General features: G+C 39.7%; 1 protein-coding gene across 1 annotated transcript in view; it reads right to left on the reverse strand.

Annotated features, from left to right (window-relative positions):
* Nucleotides 1-13,935: 13,935 nt before the first annotated feature.
* The window catches only part of KCNG2 (potassium voltage-gated channel modifier subfamily G member 2), a 393,620-nt gene continuing 387,333 nt past the window's right edge, over nucleotides 13,936-20,222 (reverse strand). Inside the window, exon 3 of the mRNA XM_073566294.1 lies at nucleotides 13,936-19,725. Coding sequence (XP_073422395.1) covers nucleotides 18,991-19,725 — 735 coding nt within the window. The 3' untranslated portion in view covers nucleotides 13,936-18,990. The remainder of the gene's footprint in view (nucleotides 19,726-20,222) is intronic.

A 20,222-nucleotide genomic window follows, 5' to 3' on the forward strand; every position in this document is an offset into this window, starting at 1 on the left:
CGTGTACTTGACAACAGGAATAAAATTCCAAGTGCGGTGAAATTGCAAAAAAAGTGCAATTCCACACCTGTTTTTAGGATTTTTTTTTTACCATGTTCACCAAATGTTAAAACTGCCATTATGACTTGCCAAGTCATTTCGCGTTTGTAGATACCAAACATGTGTAGGTTTTTTTATTCAAAATGGTGAAAAAAATATCCAACATTTGCTAGAAAAAAAAATTGTGTAATTTTCTGAGACCCGTAGCATCTCTATTTTTCTTGATCTGGGGCTGGGAGAGGGCTTATTTTTTGCATGCTGACCTGATGTTTTTAATGATACCATTTTGATGTGGATATGATCTTTTGATTGTCCTTTATTGGATTTTAACCCCTTTACCCCCAAAGGTGGTTTGCACGTTAATGCCCGGGCCAATTTTTACAATTCTGACCACTGTCCCTTTATGAGGTAAGAACTCTGGAACGCTTCCATGGATCCTGGTGATTGAGAATGTTTTCTCGTGACATATTGTACTTCATGATAGTGGTAACATTTCTTTGATATGACTTGCGTTTATTTGTCAAAGAAAAACAAATTTAGCGAAAATTTTGCAACTTTCCAACTTTGAATTGTCATGCCCTTAAATCACAGAGATATGTCACACAAAATACTTAATAAGTAACATTTCCCACATGTCTACTTTACATCGGCACAATTTTGGACCTTTTTTTTTTCTTAGGAAGTTAAAGGATTAAAAGTTGACCAGTGATTTCTCATTTTTACAACATAATTTTTTTTAGGGATTACATCACATTTGAAGTCACTTTGAGGGGTCTATATGATAAAAAATACCCAAAAGTGACACCATTCTAAAAACTGCACCCCTCACAGTGCTCAAAACCACATTCAAGAAGTTTATTAACCCTTCAGGTGCTTCACCGGAATTTTAGGAATGTTTTAAAAAATGAACATTTTACTTTTTTCACAAAAAAATTACTTCAGATCCAATTTTTTTTATTTTCCCAAGGGTAGCAGGAGAAAGTGAACCCCAAACATTGTTGTGCAATTTGTCCTGAGAACGCTGATACCCCACATGTGGGGGTAAACCACTGTTTGGGAGCATGGCAGAGATCGGAAGGGAAGGAGCGCCGTTTGACTTTTTCGTCCAGGGTCACACATGTGAGAAACTCGCACAAATGGCGCTCCTTCCCTTCCGAGCTCTGCCATGCATGTTTTTAGCCCCAAATTTTGCATTTTCATAAGAGTAGCAAGAGAAATTGCACCATACAAATTGTTGTGCAATTTCTCTTGAGTACCCCGATACCGCAGATGTAGGGGGATACTACTTTTGAGGCACAGTGTAAAGCTCAGAAGGCAAGTAGCACCAGATTTAACGTATTCTGGCTGTGTCTTTATTTACCATATAACTTTAGGATTAATAATGGATAGGTGTATTATAAATGCTTCTCCATTACTAAGCCATGGGCTTGATGTCACCCGACAATACAAAGGTGACATCAACCCAACAAATGTGAACCTCACTTTCCACCACTATAGGGAAAGTGGGAAGAGCTGGGCAAAGTGACAGTTTTGGCACATCTAACAGATGTGCCTTTTCTGGGCATCTCCGGGCTGCTATTTTTAGGTTGGTGGGAAAATACCCATGGCCCCTTACCAGCCTGAAAATATCACCCCCAGCTGTGAGCTTTAGCAAGGCTGGTTGTCAAAAATGGGGGGGACCCCATGCCATTTTTTTAAATTTTTTTTAATTTTAAAAAACAGCATGGAGACCCCTCTGTTCTTGATAACCAGCCTTGTTGAAGCTGACAGCTGAGGGTTGCAGCCCCCAGCTGTGAGTTTTACCTGGCTGGTTATAGAAAATACAGGGGAACCCACACCATTTTTTCCTTTATTTATAGCTCGGGTGGCGGCTGATGAATAGCCCCCATCAACGGCTCCTGCTGTCACTATTAGCAGCAGCAGGGGTAGGCTGTGGGAGTAATAGTCCTATCAGCTGCTTCCTGCTCTCTCTTTTATCACCTAAATATAACTCCTCATTCTCCCATGCTCGCGCAAATCGCTGGCAGAACAGGGGAGAATGATGACAGCTGTGTTCAGCATCTGGCACCGACGAACAGCGCTAACTGTAGTGCTTCTTCCCTGGCACCCATCTGTGTGGTACTGATGTGACACACGGATGCCACATGTGCTGCAAGTATTAAACACACAGGCACTGACATCCACGGTACCGGAAATATCATGACGTTTGAAAGAAGCCTCATAGCGGGTTTTTATGTTTGGTGATATCAACTTCCTGTTTGTGGCACATTAGTATATGGGAGGGGGGAAGCTTTTCAAGATGGGTGATGAGCTGATGACCATCACGGCCATTTTGAAGTCAGCCATTTTGTATCCAAATTTATTTTTTCCAAAGGGAAGATGCCGGGAGCGTGGTGAGAGGAGAGACAGAGTCCGGGGCCATCGGAAGGTGAGTATATCACTATTATTTATTTTAACAGAGACTCTAGAATACCCAATGCGATAGAATCGGGCCACCATCTAGTCTACTATATAATTGTCTAATTCTGTCTGTCTGTCTACAATGGAAATCCCGCCTTGCCATTAAAGGCATCACAGCTGCATCGCTCATTACACAGGCACAGTCCTGTACATATTCTGAAGTACAATACATTAGGTAACAGCAGAACAGTGACTGCATCTCTAGGAGTAACTGGAGTACAATACATTAGATAACAGCAGAACAGTGACAGCAGCTCTGGGTGTAACTGGAGAACAATACATTAGGTAAGATCTGAACAGTAATTGCAGCTCTGGCTGTAACAGGAGTATAATACATTAGGTAAGAGCAGAACGGTGACTGCAGTTCTGGGTGTAACTGGACTACAATACACTAGATAACAGCAGAACAGTGACTGTAGATCTGGGTGTAACTGGAGTACACTACATTAGGTAACAGCAGAACAGTGACTGCAGATCTGGGTGTAACTGAAGTACACTACATTAGGTACAGTAACAGCAGAACAGTGACTGCAGCTTTAGGTGTAACAGGAGTACCTTAGGTAACAGCAGAACTATGACTGCAGCTCTGGGTGTAACTTGAGTACAATACATTTGGTAAGATCTGAACAGTGACTGCAGCTCTGGCTGTAACAGGAGTATAATACATTAGGTAAGAGCAGAACTGTGACTGCAGCTCTGGGTGTAACTGGAGTACAATACATTGGATAACAGCAGAACAGTGACAGCAGTTCTGGGTGTAACTGGAGAACAATACATTAGGTAAAAGCAGAACCGTAACTGCAGCTCTGGGAGTAACTGGAGTACAATACACTAGATGGTGGCCCGATTCTATCACATTGGGTATTCTAGAGTTTCTGTTAAAATGAAAAATAGTTATATACTCACCTTCCGACGGCCCCCAGACTCTGTCCCACCTCTCACCATGCTCCCGGCATCTTCCGGTCCCAGTAATGCTTAGCGAGAAGGGCCGGAGATGACATCACTCTCACGTGAGAGCGAAGTCATCAGTGGTGTTTCGTGCAAAGTATTACTGGGACCGGGAGATGCCGGGAGCGTGGTGAGAGGAGGGACAGAGTCCGGGGGCCGTTGGGAGGTGAGTATATCACTATTTTTTATTTTAACAGAGACTCTAGAATACCCGATGCGATAGAATCGGGCCACCATCTAGTTAGTTTTTCAGAGATTGAGCAATTATAAAACAATCATGTATAATGGATCATAATATTGGGTTCTTTTATGGACTCTCAACTTGGAAACCACTGTATCTACAAGTGCTACTAGAGACTGCCTTCTTTCTTCTGCCGGGGAGAATTTTTTAAGGGTATTTGTAAGCCAAAGAAAAGGGAAAAAAAAAAAAAAAAGGTCCAGCTTTGCAAATTCAAGTCCAATTTTTTGTTAAAAACAAGTCCAAGACAGAGCAAAAATGGTGTGTTCACATGAGTAACAAGTGGTAGATTACACGTTTCGAACAATAGCTTGTTCTTTCTCAAAACAGAACAAGCTATTGCTCGAAACGCGTAATCTACTACTTGTTACTCATGTGAACACACCATTTTTTGAATTTGCAAAGCTGGACCTTTTTTTTTTTTTTTTTCCTTTTCCTTGGTCATTGCATGAAGACTGCACATGGTCCGGGCTATCCACTACACATGCCTTCAGGTGAGCTGGCTTTTTTTCCTTTATTTGTAAGCCAAACCCAGGAGTGGGTGATAAATCCAGAAGTGGTGACATGTTTCTATTATACTTTTCCCCTGATTGTTCCTCTCCTGGTTTTGGCTTACAAATACTGATGTAAAATACTGACCAAATACTGAATGTGTAAACGTGACCTTAACAGAAGTTACTGATCCTATTTTAGTGCTAATGCAGCAGAACTAAAAGACAGCTAGTATTGAAGTAATTGATATGTAAGCAATAATTACAAAATTTGGTTTACATATAAACTTTAAGACTCAAACAGGAAATTTACTTCAATATCATATAGTAGCAAAGAAAATTGTATAAAACCTTAAAAAAATTGATTAGCTCTCATTGAAGTTACTAGATGCATTGCAATTGTAAATTTGATAATTTGTCAGAAGGAATAAAAAAACAAAGCAAAGAAAAAAAACAATTATCTGTGCTATAAATGCCTCTGTTCAGTTGAACTCTCCAAGTCAAGAAGCGGCACAATAAGCTAATAATAAAGTGACTTAGATTTGTAAGAGAGAATTTCTGTCTGCGGAAATATTCTCTGGCAGTTCTGCTGGATGCAAAGTTATTGAAGAGTAACAAACAAATGCCTTCATAAAAATGTTTTAAAGAAGGAAGAAAAACTGTGAAGAGCAAATTAAAAAGTTTAGAAAAAAGAACAACCCTGCAAGTAATTGGCAGTGAGATACTAGTTATCACCAAAATAAGAAGAAAGGAAGACAGTGGGCCGGTATTACGAACTGTCATCCTGCCAGGTGGAAATCCCGACAATGCACATCCGCAATGGAGTTCTTGCAGTACACGGAATATGTGTGACAGGTATTTTCTTATCCAATATATACATCCTGTGCCAGACAAGCAGTTCTGGAGCGCACATTATAAATAGCCCAGCTTGGAGAATGTTGGTTAATATTCTTACAATAAAATTGTTTTTATTAAGAACTGCATACCTTTCCTTGTATATAGGAAACTAATTGCTCCCGTTTGGAGCCCGACTGCTTTTTCTATTAAATACCGCTTAATTAAGTATAATATGTGTCTTATATGTTTTATACTATTGAGTAAATAAGTTAATAAACATGCTAAAGTTATAAGGATTTTCCGTGACTTTTTTTTCTACTAGAGGCCAAGCACTTATTGGCAGGTAGTTGCTAACTACTGGCTTTTTCTGCCATGTGCCGATCTCTCCTGTCTCAGAGCGGTCACAGAACCACTCCTGGAGGCGATTCTCCTCCGTCTTGTGACATCACGTCGACAGAGCAGTTTCTTATCTTCCGTTCTGCTTTGTCAACATGATGTCACTGCTGATGTCCTGTTGATTGACGACAGCTGGCTCACGATTTACATTGCATGAGTTGGAACGCTGCAAGTGACATTTCCAGTGCCTATGTTGGGTATCGGAGTCACTTGTTGACTTATTTCACTATTCTGCTCATGTAGTGTAAATTTCACTAACTCAGTGGGGACCCGGCTGTCAAACAACATGACATCTGCAGTGACGCCCAGTCAGTAGAGCAGCAGAGAAGGAGCTACTCAGTCAATGTGACTTCACAGAAAGTGGGAGAGATCAGCACATGGCAGAACAGGCAGGTAGTTAGCAACTGCCTTTCAGTAAATGCTTAGCCCAATAGTAGAAAAATAGTAGAAAAAAAAGTCCTGCAAAACTACTTTCCTGTTATATAAGAAGCAAAATGCTTTATTTATCATGTACCTTTCAATGAAGTATAGTATGCAACTAATATGTTTTATATTATTGACTAAAAAGGGTAATAAAGATATTAAACTTAACCAGTTAAATCCTGCTGTCAATCACTGACAGCAGGATGTAACATACGCCAACTGGAAGCACGTCATTTTTCCCGCCCATCAGCGCTCCGACACGATGGGTTGCCATGACAGCTGTGGGTCTGCTCAGTTTTACCATACAGTGAACATGGTGAATGAAAAAACAAAAAACAATTGTGGAATTGCACTTTTTAAAAAAATTTCAATGCACTTGGATTTTTTTTCCCATTTCTCAGTACACTATATGGTAAAATTAATGGTGGTGTTCAAAAGTACAACTCGTCTTGCAAAAAACAAGCTCTCATATGACTCTTGGAAGAAAAAAAAACAAAACAGAAAATTGCTGGGTAGTGAGGGAGTTAATACCTACCAGTGTAGTTGAACGCTTAATGTATTATTTTTGAATAAATTTATCATGTTTAAAGTTTTAGTTTGGATTGCAAAAAGATTTGCACTACCCTGGTCCTAACAATAAAGGGGTTCATTATTCAAAAGCGGAGCCCAGGAATCCGGCGTTCAAGTGCTGGCCAAGGAAGTTGGCACTGTCCGGGAAGAGGGTACTGAAGTGGATATCGAACCAGGGGGTACAAATATTTTTGCTCATCCCTAATACCAAGAGATATTACACATAATGGTATATACAAGAAATAGAAATATATAGAAAACGTGTTATATAAAACTTATTTACCGCAGATCATATTACAAATCACTCACTTTTGAGGTTGCTTGGAGTTGTTTGAAAATTGTAGACTTTTACATTAAAATACATAGGTCGATCTCTTTATTCAGTATTGAATCCAAGGGAGTCTAAATGCATAATTGCCCCAGAATCAGTAGTACCAGTATGTCTTTATTCTTGCATTTTAAGATGCGGATACATTTAAGTGTACACACTCACTGGATGTGGGATATCTCGCTGAGGTTAGAAGGGAGTCGCTCAATATTCCAATGGCTGGTAATTCTCTATCCTGTGGAGCCTGTCAGAAGATCTTAGAGGAAACAGCTCGGGAAACCTTTCCCATCGGAATAAGGTTTAGTTGGCCACTGCAGTTTTCTTACTTTTGTAAACTTTTAAGCACTGTTGGGATAAATATCTGCTGTGATTATGTTCCAAGATCTAATAAAGACCAGATTCATGTACAGTTGTCAATCTATTCATGGATTACCGTACTTCATGGTGAATGCAAGTATTTACTAAAACAGACATATCAGGAGAGGAAAAAAACATGTTTAAAAAAAACCTATATGATATCATAAGGCAACGTACGTAGCAGATCAGTTTTAATAAAGAGATGTTAACAATTTAAATGTTCTGTTTCACCCATTGAAAACAAATTCTGTCTTCTATCATTGAACCAAGAATGTATATTATTACATAATTAGATATTTTTGTATATTTCCACTGTGAAAAAATGCAATGAAAAACAAAAGTTAAGTGCAACATAACTAGTTTCAAAATCATCTCTATTCTCTTCTGCTGTATCTATTTCAATAAATACTTGTAATTCATCATGAAATAATGATTCTGGAGCATCTTTTCTCATAATTGTGGGTGTTACCAGTTAGACTGTGCCACTTAGTGTTTCCAGCGTTAAAGGGCTTAGACACTTTTGAGACTTTTTTTTTTAACTTAAATTCCTATATTCTGGGTTAAAAAAAATATTTTCCTGATAGAACGGTGATGGGTCATGAGATCAGCCTACCCCAATTCAAAAGCAGCTTTCTGATGTGAGGTATTTCACAAATGGAGGAGGCTGACGGATAGGTCACATGCTCCTCCGCCAGCAGCCATTATATGGACAGTAGAGCTGGTCAGTGTGGAAGGAAAGCTGCGCTAACAAGAGTAAGTGGGTGAACTCTTTACCTGAGAATCACGGAGTTGGTTCTTACAGTTAAAGTAACAAAGTTTCATTTTAGACTGTCTTTTTTTCTGTGCTAAAGTTGAATGTGCAGTGTAACAAAGAGCTTGTAAAAGCAAAATAATCTAGAATTTGAAAGAAACCCAATTGCAAAAATTATTTTAGCCCAAAATACAAATAAAAAAACAAACAAAAAAAAAAAGTCCCTAAAGGTGACTAACTCCTTTAAGTGTTTCACACAGTATAGTAGGGACCATGATACATGACTTTCTTATGCCTATATGCTTCTGAGGCTGTGGAGTTCAGCTCTAGAGTTCTGTCCATGCATTACGGTCAGTGCTTGGACAGTGAAAAACACATAACTGAAACCAGCCTTTAGGAGCAGTCAGATGGCGGTGTAAATCAGACCGAGATCAGACCGCAATGCACGAACTGGCCGGCAGCTCTCCCGACCTGATCATGAAAGCTTCATATATTTCTAGTCTGAGCACTGTGGCCCGATTTATATGGTCGGCTGACTGCGCCCTTAAGACAAGGTTGGGACATGTGAATTTGAAAAGTTTAATTGATTAATTAGTAGTCAATTTATTATAAATATTCTGGAGGAATAACAGGATTGACACACGACATATTGATAAGGAAAGATTCTCCAAAATTGTTATAAGAAATACAAATAATTACTGAAGATAGACATATGAAGAGGTGACAGGTAGTCCCTAAAGGCTGTAATTAAAGTCCTGCATTATTGTACATGCAATTTAGAATGCATTGCAGCTTAGCAATTACCTTTGCACTACAAAATAAACCAAATATTTACTGATTTATTTGAAAGGCTTTTTTTTAGTAGCAACCATTGGCACAGCGCGCTTCCCAATGTATTTATCTGCATAGCTTATATCCAGTGCCAAAATTAAGGATTATTGGTCCTCTTACACACATGGACAAAATTGTTGGCTCCCTTCTGTTCAAGTAAGAAAAACCCACAAAGGTCACTGAAATAACTTGAAACTGACAAAGGTCATTTTCAATTTAAACTTATTGAATATCAACTAATGGTAATCAGACATTGCTAATTAGCATCACGTGTCTACAAATTTGTAATCAGACTACCTATTTAAAAGGTGAAATGTAGTCACTGTGGGAAAAAAATTACCGTATACAAACCTATTAAAGGTAAAGGCTATGAAGACCATCTCCAAAACAGTTTGATGTTCCTGTTTACTACATTTATATAGATTATTCACAAGTTTAAAGTCTATGGGACTGATGGCAAATTAAAGAGGCGGATATTACAAATGGTAACCAGAGTCCAGACACAGGGTGTCTTGAATCCGTGCAGGGTGCAATGAAATCTCAAGACTAGCGTTGCATTCTGGAGAGAAATGGGCTGCCCAGTGTCAGAAAGCTTGGTCTGAGTTGCAGGTCATAAGTTCTGCAGGAAAATGACCCAAAACACAACTAAAAACATCTAAGAATGGCCAAGATAAAAGCATTGAACTGTTCTAAAGTGGCTTCTATGAGCCCTGATCTAAAACCTACTGAACATCTGTGGAAGGAGCTTAAACCTGAAGTCTGTAGAAGGCAATTTTCACACCAGACACAGCTGGAGCAGTTTTCTTATGAAAAGTGGTTAAAAATACATGTGAACAGGTGCAGAAAACTCATTGCGAGCTACAGAAATTGTTTGTTTGCATTGATCGCCTCAAAAGTTATGCAACAAAATATTAACCCCTTAGTGACAGAGCCATTTTACAGCTAAATGACCGGGCCAATTTTTACAATTCTGACCACTGTCACTTTATGAGGCTATAACTCTGGAACGCTTCAACGGATCCCGCTGATTCTGAGACTGTTTTTTGGTGACATATTGTACTTCATGTTAGCAGTAAAATTTCTTCGATATGTCTTGTGTTCTTTATGAAAAAAATGGCAATATGGCGAAAATTTTGAAAATTTTAAAACTTTTTATGCCCTTAAATCAGAGAGATGTGTCACAAATTTCTTAATAAATAACATTTCCAACATGTCTACTTTACATCAGCACAATTTGGGAAACAATTTTTTTTTTGTTAGGAAGTTATAAGGGTTAAAAGTTGACAAGCAATTTCTCATTTTTACAACAAAATTTACAAAACCAATGTTTTTAGGGACCACATCATATTTAAAGTCATTTTGAGGGGTGTACATGACAGAAAATACCCAAATGTGACACCATTCTAAAAACTAGATTCCTCAAGGTGCTCAAAACCACATTCAAGAAGTTTATTAACCCTTTACGTGCTTCACAGGAACTAAAGCAACGTGGAAGGAAAAAAATGAACATTTAACTTTTTTTTGCAAAAGATTTACTTCAGAACCAATTTTTTTATTTTCACAAGTGGTAAAAGAGAAAATAAACCACAAAATTTGTTGTGCAATTTCTCCTGAATACGCCAATACCCCATATGTGGGGGTAAACCACTTTTTCAGCGCACGGCAGAGCTCACAAGGGAAGAAACGCCGTTTGACTTTTTCAACGCAGAATTAGCTGCAATTGAGATCGGATGCCATGTTGCGTTCGAAGAGCCCCTAATGTTACTAAACAGTGGAAACTCCCAACAAGTGACTCACTTTTGGAAACTAGACCCCTTAAGGAACTTATCTAGATGTGTGGTGAGCACTTTGAACATTCAAGTGCTTCACAGAAGTTTATAACTTAGAGCCGTGAAAATAAAAAATCATTTTTTTTTTTCCACTAAAATGATCTTTTCGCCCCCAAATTTTTATTTTTACAAGGGTAACAGGAGAAATTATACCCTGTCCTGAGTACGCTGATACCCCATATGTGGGGGCACGGCAGAGCTCAGAAGGGAAGGAGTACCGTTTGACTTTTTCAATGCAGAATTGGCTGGAATTGAGATTGGACGCCATATCGCTTTTGGAGAGCCCCTGATGTGCCTAAACAGTGGAAAAAAAACCCACAAGTGACACCATTTTGGAAACTAGACCCCTGAAGGAACTTATCTAGATTTGTGGTGAGCACTTTGAACGCCCAAGTATTTCACAGAAGTTTATAACGCAGAGCAGTGAAAATAAAAAATCACTTTTTTTTCCTCAAAAATGATTTTTTAGCCCGCTATGTTTTATTTTATCAAGGGTAACAGGAGAAATTGGACCACAAAAGTTGTTGTGCAAGTTGTCCTGAGTACGATGATACCCCATATGTGGGGGGAACCACTGTTTGGGCGCATGGGAGAGCTCGGAAGGGAAGGAGCACCATTTTGGAATGCAGACTTTGATGGAATTTTCTGTGGGTGTCATGTTGCGTTTGCAGAGCCCCTGATGTGCCTAAACAGTATAAACCCCCCACTCAAGTGACATTTTGGAAACTAGACCCCCCAAGGAGCTGATCTAGATGTGTGGTGAGCACTTTGAACCCCCAAGTGCTTCACAGAAGTTTATAACGCAGAGCCATGAAAATAAAAAGTGATTTTTTTTTTTTTTTTTAGCCCCCAATTTTTTTTTATTTTCCCAAGGGTAACAGAAGTTAGACCCCCAAAGTTGGTAAATAGTGGAAACCCCTCAATTCTTGCTCCAACCCTAACCCCAACACACCCCTAACCCTAATCCCAACGCTAACCCTAATCCCAACCTTAATCCTAATTCTAACCCTAATCCTAATTCGCCCTAACGCTAATTCTAACCCTAGCCCTAACCCTAATTCTAGCCCTAACCCTAATTCCAACCCTAACCCTAATTCTAACCCTAACCCTAGCCCTATCCCTAACCCTAATGGAAAAAAAAAATATTTTCTCTTTCATTATGTTTGCCTATCTAAGGTGGTGATAAACGGTTGGGCTATTTACTATTTTATTTATTTTGATCACTATGATAGTTTATCATAGTGATTAAAATGAATGAATGGAATCTGCCAGCCGGAGCCTGCAGATTCCCAGCGGGTGCACTGCGCATGCGCCCGCCATTTTCTCCGGATCCAAGATGGCAGCGCCCACTGGAGGAAGCCGCAGGGACGCAGGACCACCGGGAGGGGACAGAGGACCACCGGGAGGTACAGGGGGAGGATTGGGGACCTTATTTCTCTCTCCTCTGATGTGCGGTCGCCATTATAGGGTTAATAACGGCGATCGCAAAAGGGGGTCGGTAAAAACCGACCCGATTCATGTTCTCTGGGGTCTCGACTACCCCTGCAGCTGAGACCCCGGAGAAAATCCGACACTGGGGGGCGCTATTTACTTACTCCACAGCGCCGTGAATTATCGGCGCTGTGGTTTAAGTACCCTTAATTACCGCCGTTAAAAGGTGTATCAACGTTCGTTAAGGGGTTAAGGTTACCATCATTTTTGTGCTGGTAATTATTTTTTTTTAAAATTTTTTGTTGAACCCCAATTCAAAAGTAATATGTGATTTTCATTAGTTGATATTCAGTAAATTTTAATTGAAAATTACTTTTGTCAGTTTCACAATAATTCTGTAACCATTGTTGGATTTTCTAACTTTAACAGAAGGGCACTAACAATTTTGCCCATGTGTGTATGCTCTGTTCACATGACGTTTTGGACATGCAGTTGATTCATATTTTTATTATCTTACAAAAAGTATAATAGTGATAATGTTCTTTTTCAAGTTGAAGAAATCATTAGTTAAGGTATATGTTCACACATGGCAAATTTGTTGCACAAAGTTCTGCAACTGTCAAATTCTTGGGCATGACTAAGGTTTGCAGACATCCATGCACATGCTGCAAAAGCAACCACATTCAGATGTAGGGAAGAGATTCTCAGTCACCCAATTTGCTCTAAATAAACTGCAACATAAGAATATTTCCATCACTTTAGTAACTTTAGTTACACTTAACCACTTACGGTACATACAGGGGTGAAAGAAGTATTGAAAATATCTCCAATTTTCTAAGTAATTTTATGTTTAAAGGTGCTACTGGCATGAAATTAGCAAAGAAATCAAACCATAGATGTCCATAAATTAAGTTATATGTAATAATGAGAAATTACACAGGGAAAAAGAATTGAACACATGAAGACAAGTTCAAAAAGCCATGGAAAGTCATGATACCAGCTGAAATCTATCAGTAATTAGAAAGCAATCTTGCCACTTAGTGAAAAATAATATCAGCTGATTCAACTGATGGCCTATAAAAAGGTATCTCATTACCAAGGTGTCACACAAGAAGCATCTCATGATGGGTAAAACCAGTGAGCTGTCTCAAGACCTTCACAACCTTATTGCTGCAAAACATACTGATGGCATTGGTTACAGAAGAATTTCTAAATTTCTGAAGGTTTCAGTGAACACTGATAGAGCTATAATCCGGTATTGGAATGAACATCATTTCACCATAAACTGGCCACAACCAGGTGACCCAAGATTTCAGACAGAGGAGTGAAAAGAATTATCAGAAGAGCTGTCCAAGAGCCAAAGACTACCTGTGAAGACTACAGAAAGACCTTGAATTAGCAGGTACAATTTCTTCAAAGAAAACATAAGTAATGCACTCAACCTCCATGGCCTGTATGTATGGTCACATGCAAGACTCCACTGCTGAACAAAAAGCAAGTGTGTTTAACCCCTTCACGACCAATGACGCCACATAGGCGTCATGAAACCTGGTTCAAATCTGACCAGTGACGCCTATGTGGCGTCATGACTTCAAAGCCCCCCTGCGGGTCGGGTGACCGGGGTCACTGAAAGGTCACCCGACCCGCAGATACAGGGGGCTTTGTAATTCACCACAGGGGGCGTGGCTTTGCCCCCACGTGGCTACGATCGCTCTGATTGGCTGTTAAAAGTGAAACAGCCAATCAGAGCGATAGTAATATTTCATCAATGAAAATTGATGAAATATTACAATCCAGCCATGTCCGACGCTGCTGTAGCATCGGACATGGCTGGAGACACCGATTCCACCCCCTCCCACTGGCGATCGCCCCCCCACAACTGAATGACAGCGGCGATCTGCCGCCGCTGTCATCATCTGCCCCCCTCCCATTCCCTCTGCTCCCCGCCAGCCTCTGATCCCCCCTCACCCCCCCGGTACCTCCTGAGTCCCCCCGTCCCTACCGGTGTCCCTCGGGTCTGGATGATGGGCGCCGCCATCTTTGAAAATGGCGGGCGCATGCACAGTGCACCCGCCCGAATCTGCCGGCTGCAGATTCCATTCTTTCATTTTGATCACTCTCACAGTGATCAAAATGAAAGAAAAAGTAAATAAACCCCCCGATTATCACCCCCATAGGTAGGCAGAACTAATAAAATAAAGAAAATATTTTTATTTTTCCGTTAGGGTTAGGGTTGAAAAGAGGGTTAGGGTTAGGGTTAAAAAGAGGGTTAGGGTTGAAAAGAGGGTTAGGGTTGAAAAGAGGGTTAGGGTTGGAAAGAGGGTTAGGGTTAGAAAGAGGGTTAGGGTTAGGGTTGGAAAGAGGGTTAGGGTTGGAATTAGGGTTAGGGTTGGAATTAGGGTTAGGGTTGGAATTAGGGTTAGGCTTGTGGTTAGGGTTATGGTTAGGGTTGGGATTAGGGTTCGGGGTCTGTTGGGGTTAGGGTTATGGTTAGGGTTGGAATTAGGGTTAGGGATGTGTTGGGTTAGGGCTGTGGTTAGGGGTGTGTTGGGGTTAGGGCTGGAGTTAGAATTGAGGGGTTTCCACTGTTTAGGCACATCAGGGGGTCACCAAACGCGACATGGTGCAACCATTGATTCCAGCCAATTTTGCGTTCAAAAAGTTAAACGGTGCTTCCTCCCTTCCAAGCCCCGACGTGTGCACAAACAGTGGTTTACCCCAACATATGGGGTATCAGCGTACTCAGGAAAAATTGCACAACAACTTTGGGGGTCTAATTTCTCCTGGTACCCTTGGGAAAATAAAAAATTGGGGGCTAAAAAAATATTTTTGTGTGAAAATTAAAAAAATTTTTTTTTCCGTCTCTGCGTTATAAACTTCTGTGAAGCACTTGGAGGTCCAAAGTGCTCACCAGGCATCTAGATAAGTTACTTGGGAGGTCTAGTTTCCAAAATGGGGTCACTTGTGTTGGGTTTCTATTGTTTAGGCACATCAGGGGCTCTGCAAACGTAATGACGACCGCAGACCATTCCATCAAAGTCTGCGTTTCAAAACGCCACTACTTCCATTCCGAGCCCTTACGTGTGCCCAAACAATAGTTCCCCCCCATATATGGGGCACCAGCGTACTCAGGACAAACTGTACAACAACTTTTGGGGTCCAATTTATCCTGCTACCCTTGTGAAAAAAAAAATTGCTAGCTAAAAATCATTTTTTTTGAGGAAAAAAAAATATTTTTTATTTTCACGGCTCTGCATTATAAACTTCTGTGAAGCACTTGGGGGTTCAAGGTGCTCACCACACATCTAGATAAGTTCCTTGGGGGGTCTAGTTTCCAAAATGGGGTCACTTGTAGGGGGTTCCACAGTTTAGGTACATCAGGGGTTCTGCAAATGTAACATGATGCCCGCAGACCATTCCATCAAAGTCAGCATTTCATAATGTCAATACTTCCCTTCCGAGCCCCGACGTGTACCCAAACAGTGGTCCCCACCCACATATGAGGTATCAGCGTACTCAGGACAAACTGGACAACAACTTTTGGGGCCATATTATCCTGTTACCCCTGTGAAAAAAAAATTGCTGGCTAAAAATCATTTTTTTTTTGTGGAAAAAAAATATTTTTTATTTTCACGGCTCTGCGTTATAAACTTCTGTGAAGCGCTTGGGGGTTCAAGGTGCTCACCACACATCTAGATAAGTTCCTTGGGGGGTCTAGTCTCCAAAATGGGGTCACTTGTGGGGGGGTTCCACAGTTTAGGTACATCAGGGGCTCTGCAAATGTAACATGACACCCGCAGACCATTCCATCAAAGTCAGCATTTCAAAATGTCACTACTTCCCTTCCGAGCCCCGACGTGTGCCCAAACAGTGGTTTCCCCCCCACATGTGGGGTACCAGCGTACTCAGGACAAACTGGACAACAAATTTTGGGGTCTAATTTATCCTGGTACCCTTGTGAAAATAAAAAATTGCGCACTAAAAAATAATTTTTTGAGGGAAAAAATTTTTTTTTTATTTTCACGGCTCTGCGTCATAAACTTTTGTGAAGCAATTGAGGGTTCAAGGTGCTCACTACACATCTAGATAAGTTCCTTAGGGGGTCTAGTTTCCAAAATGGGGTCATTTGTGGGGGAGCTCCAATGTTTAGGCACACAGGGGCTCTCCAAACACAACATGGTGTCCGCTAACGATTGGAAGTAATTTGCATTTCAAAAAGTCAAATGGCGCTCCTTCCCTTCTGAGCCCTGCCGTGTGCCCAAACAGTGGTTCCCCCCCACATATGGGGTACCAGCGTACTCAGGACAATCTGGACAACAACTTTTTTGGTCCAATTTCTCCTGTTAGCCTTGTGAAAATTAAAAATAGTGTGCTAAAAATCATTTTTGAGGAAAAAAAATTATTTTTTATTTTCACTGCTCTGTGTTATAAACTTTTGTGAAGCACTTGGGGGTTCAAAGTGCTCCCTACACGTCTAGATAAGTTCCTTAGTGGGTCTAGTTTCCAAAATGGGGTCACTTGTGGGGGAGCTCCAATGTTTAGGTGCACAGGGGCTCTCCAAATGCGACATGGTGTCCGATAACGATTGGAGCTAATTTTCCATTCAAAAAGTCAAATGGTGCTCCTTGCCTTTCGGGCCATGCCGTGCACCCAAACAGTGGTTTATGACCACATATGCGGTATCTGTGCACTCAGGAGAAATTGCGCAACAAATTTTAGGATCCATTTTATCCTGTTGCCCATGTGAAAATGAAAAAACTGAGGCTAAAAGAAAATTTTTGTGAAAAAAAAGTATTTTTTTATTTTTTTTTTTTTTACAGATCAATTTGTGAAGTACCTGGGGGTTCAAAGTGATCACTATGCATCTAGATAAGTTCCTTGGGGGATCTGGTTTCCAAAATGGGGTCACTTGTGGAGGAGCTCCAATGTTTATGCACACAGGGGCTCTCCAAACACGACATGGCAACCGCTAAATATTCCAGCATATTTTCCATTCAAAAAGTCAAATGGCGCTCCTTCCCTTCTGAGCCATGCCGTGCGCCCAAACAGTGGTTTATGACCACATATGAGGTATCGTTGTACTCAGGAGAAATTGCCCAACAAATTTTAGGATCCATTTTATCCTGTTTCCCATGTGAAAATGAAAAAATTGATGCTAAAAGAAAATTTTTGTTGGAAAAATTAAAATGTCCATTTTTTCTTTCCACATTGCTTTAGTTCCTGAGAAACACCTGAAGGGTTAATAATCTTCTTGAATGTAGTTTTGAGTAGCTTGAGGGGTGCAGTTTTTAGAATGGTGTAACTTTTGGGTATTTTCTGCCATATAGACCCCTCAAAGTGACTTCAAATGTGAGGTGGTCCCTAAAAAAATGGTTTTGTAAATTTTATTGTAAAAATGAGAAATCGCTGGTCAACTTTTGACCCTTATAACTTCCTAACAAAAAAATATTTTGTTTCCAAAATTGTGCTGATGTAAAGTAGACATATGGGAAATGTTATTTATTAACTATTTTGTGTCACATAACTCTCTGGTTTAACAGAATAAAAATTCAAAATTTGAAAATTGCAAAATTTTCACCAAATTTCTGATTTTTTGACAAATGCAAAAATTATCAACCTAAATTTACCACTAACATGAAGCACAATATGTCACGAAAAAACAGTTTCAGAATCGCTAGGATCCATTGAAGCGTTCCTGAGTTATTACCTCATAAAGGGACACTGGTCAGAATTGCAAAAAATGGCCTGGTCATTAAGGTCAAAATAGGCTTTGTCATGAAGGGGTTAAAGTTTTAATAACAAAATGTAATCAAGCCTGTGAAATACTGGGAGAATATAGTCTGGTCAGAGGAGACAAAAATTGAACTCTTTGGATGCCATAATACACACCATGTTTGGAGGCCAAAATGCACTGCATACAATCCCCAAAACACCATACCACCCACTAATGAAGTTTGGAGGTGGGAGCAACATGGTGTTGTACTGTTTTTCAGCACACGGCACTTGCAATCTTAATATAGTAGAAGGAAGAATGAATGGACATATTTGATAAAAAATATGCTGCCATCTACCAGGATAATGAAGATGAAACAAAGGTAGACATTTCAGCAAGACAATGATCCCGAACACACAGCCAAATAAACTGTCAATTGGTTTCATAGAAAGAAACTAAAGCCAGCCAATAACCTGATCCAAATCCAATATAAACTTTATGGGAGGAGCTGAAACTCAGAGTTCATAGAAAGATCCCAAGGAACCTTCAGAATTTGAAGAGTGTTTGTGTGAAAGAATGGACCAAAATTACACCTGAGCAATGTATGCGACTAGTTTCACCATACAGGAGGCATTATGAAGCTGTTATCACCAACAAAGGCTTTTGTACAAAGTATGAAATAAATTTCAGTAAGCGTGTTCAATACTTTTTCCCAGTGTCATTTCTCATTATTACACATAACTTAATTTATAAACATCTATGGTTTGAGTCCTTTGCCAGTGTGGATTGCATGGGTTGTTACTGACATTTGGTGAGAATTTCATGTCTATAGCACCTTTAGAAATATATTTACTTCGAATGTTGGTGAAGTGTTCTATACTTATTTTTCCGGCTGTATCTGCAAACTATATTCAGAAGCCTGCTGATCGATAGCAGAAATCATCAGCAAGCTTGTTTTCAGACATAGCTAACTTACCAAAAATCTATTCTTTTAGAAATGTTAGTCATTATATGACTGAATTTTCTTAAATATAAAAAGAACATTTTTGTGGCCAGTGAAAACATAAAGCTTTTACTGATTAAAAAGAAATATTAAATTAGAATAATTTAATATTATTTTCTTACATAATGATTAATGATACTCATTAAATATAATTGTGGTTTTCACACTAGTATCCAATGTATCTAAGGGTGATGGTTTTAATAATACAATAGCCCAATCTGTACCTAAAATTTAAACAATACAAAATCTCAAAATCTACCAAACACCAGTAATCATTAATTTGCCTTCATATTGTTCTGCATCTGACAGTTTCCTTTTTTATTACTCCCAAGTGTATATTAAGTCTTAACCCAGTTCATTCACCAATACTGGTTTATCCACACCAGGGCACTGCTCTCTTTCCTCTAGTCTGTGTAGCTGCCTGCTTGCTCTTTGCTGTTGTTCCTTCAGTTCAGTATAAGAACGAGAAAATGTGTGAAATATAGAAGTGACAGGAAATGCCATAAGTAATATTCCACTTAGTATGCTGCTCAAGGCCACGACTTGTCCTGGGATGCTTCGTGGCACCATGTCACCATAGCCTACAGTTGTCATTGAAATAACCGCCCACCAGTAACTACCGGGGATGCTGGTAAACTCTTGTTTGGCACCAAGTTCATTCTCTGCCAAATAAACAAGAGGAGAGAACAAGGCCATGGCAACACACAGAAAAAGTAAAAGAAGTCCAAATTCTCTTGTACACCTTCTTACTGTAAGGCCCAATGTCTGCAATCCCAGAGAATGTCTGGCCAGCCTCATCACATACAAGATGCGCAGGGCTCGAAGCACGCGGAGAACTAGGCCCACCTTCTCCAAGTAGTTGTTTCCTGTTCCCCCGGTTTTTTCACTAGAAAGTGAATCCACTATTAGAGTTATGTAGTAAGGCAAGATGGCCATCATGTCGATAATGTTGAGTGGCGTTCTTAAGAAAACACACTTGCTCTCAGCCTGGATAAAGCGTAGGACGAATTCAAGGGAAAACCAGGCCACGCAGACTGTCTCTAGTACAAAAATATTGTAGCACTTCTGTGAACATTCTCCCTGAAAAAGAAAAATGAACATAAGGTTAGAAACACTAACACTTTACTTTTTAAATGCCTCACAAAATACATTATTGGCATTACTACAACTATAAGAGAATATATTAAATCATTGCCATTTCACAAGTTTTCTGGCAATTTTTATGTAAATGTAATCCCATGTCTAAAACATTTTAATTTTATTTAATAATTCAAGAGTACACACGAAAACAATAAACTTTGGGATATATCTTATCAGGCACATCTGCTTCTTTCTCCATCTGGATTAATTGATTTTTCAATTTCAATTCATGGGTAAAATCTATATTCAGTGAAGGTAAAATTTCCCATTACTGAGATAGCAAATGACAGTGGGTGCTTTTAAAATTCTAAGTAGGGAGGTGGGAGGAGTGAAAAAACCCCCATTCTGCTGCAATTTGTCCTGAAATGACAGGTACAGTTCTCCATTATGAGCCCCAACTGCCCATCTCCTATTGTAGTAATGGGAAATTCTATATC

Source organism: Dendrobates tinctorius, unplaced genomic scaffold, assembly GCF_039654945.1.
Source record: "Dendrobates tinctorius isolate UK_male_01 unplaced genomic scaffold, ASM3965494v1 ptg000004l, whole genome shotgun sequence".
NCBI lineage: Eukaryota > Metazoa > Chordata > Amphibia > Anura > Dendrobatidae > Dendrobates > Dendrobates tinctorius.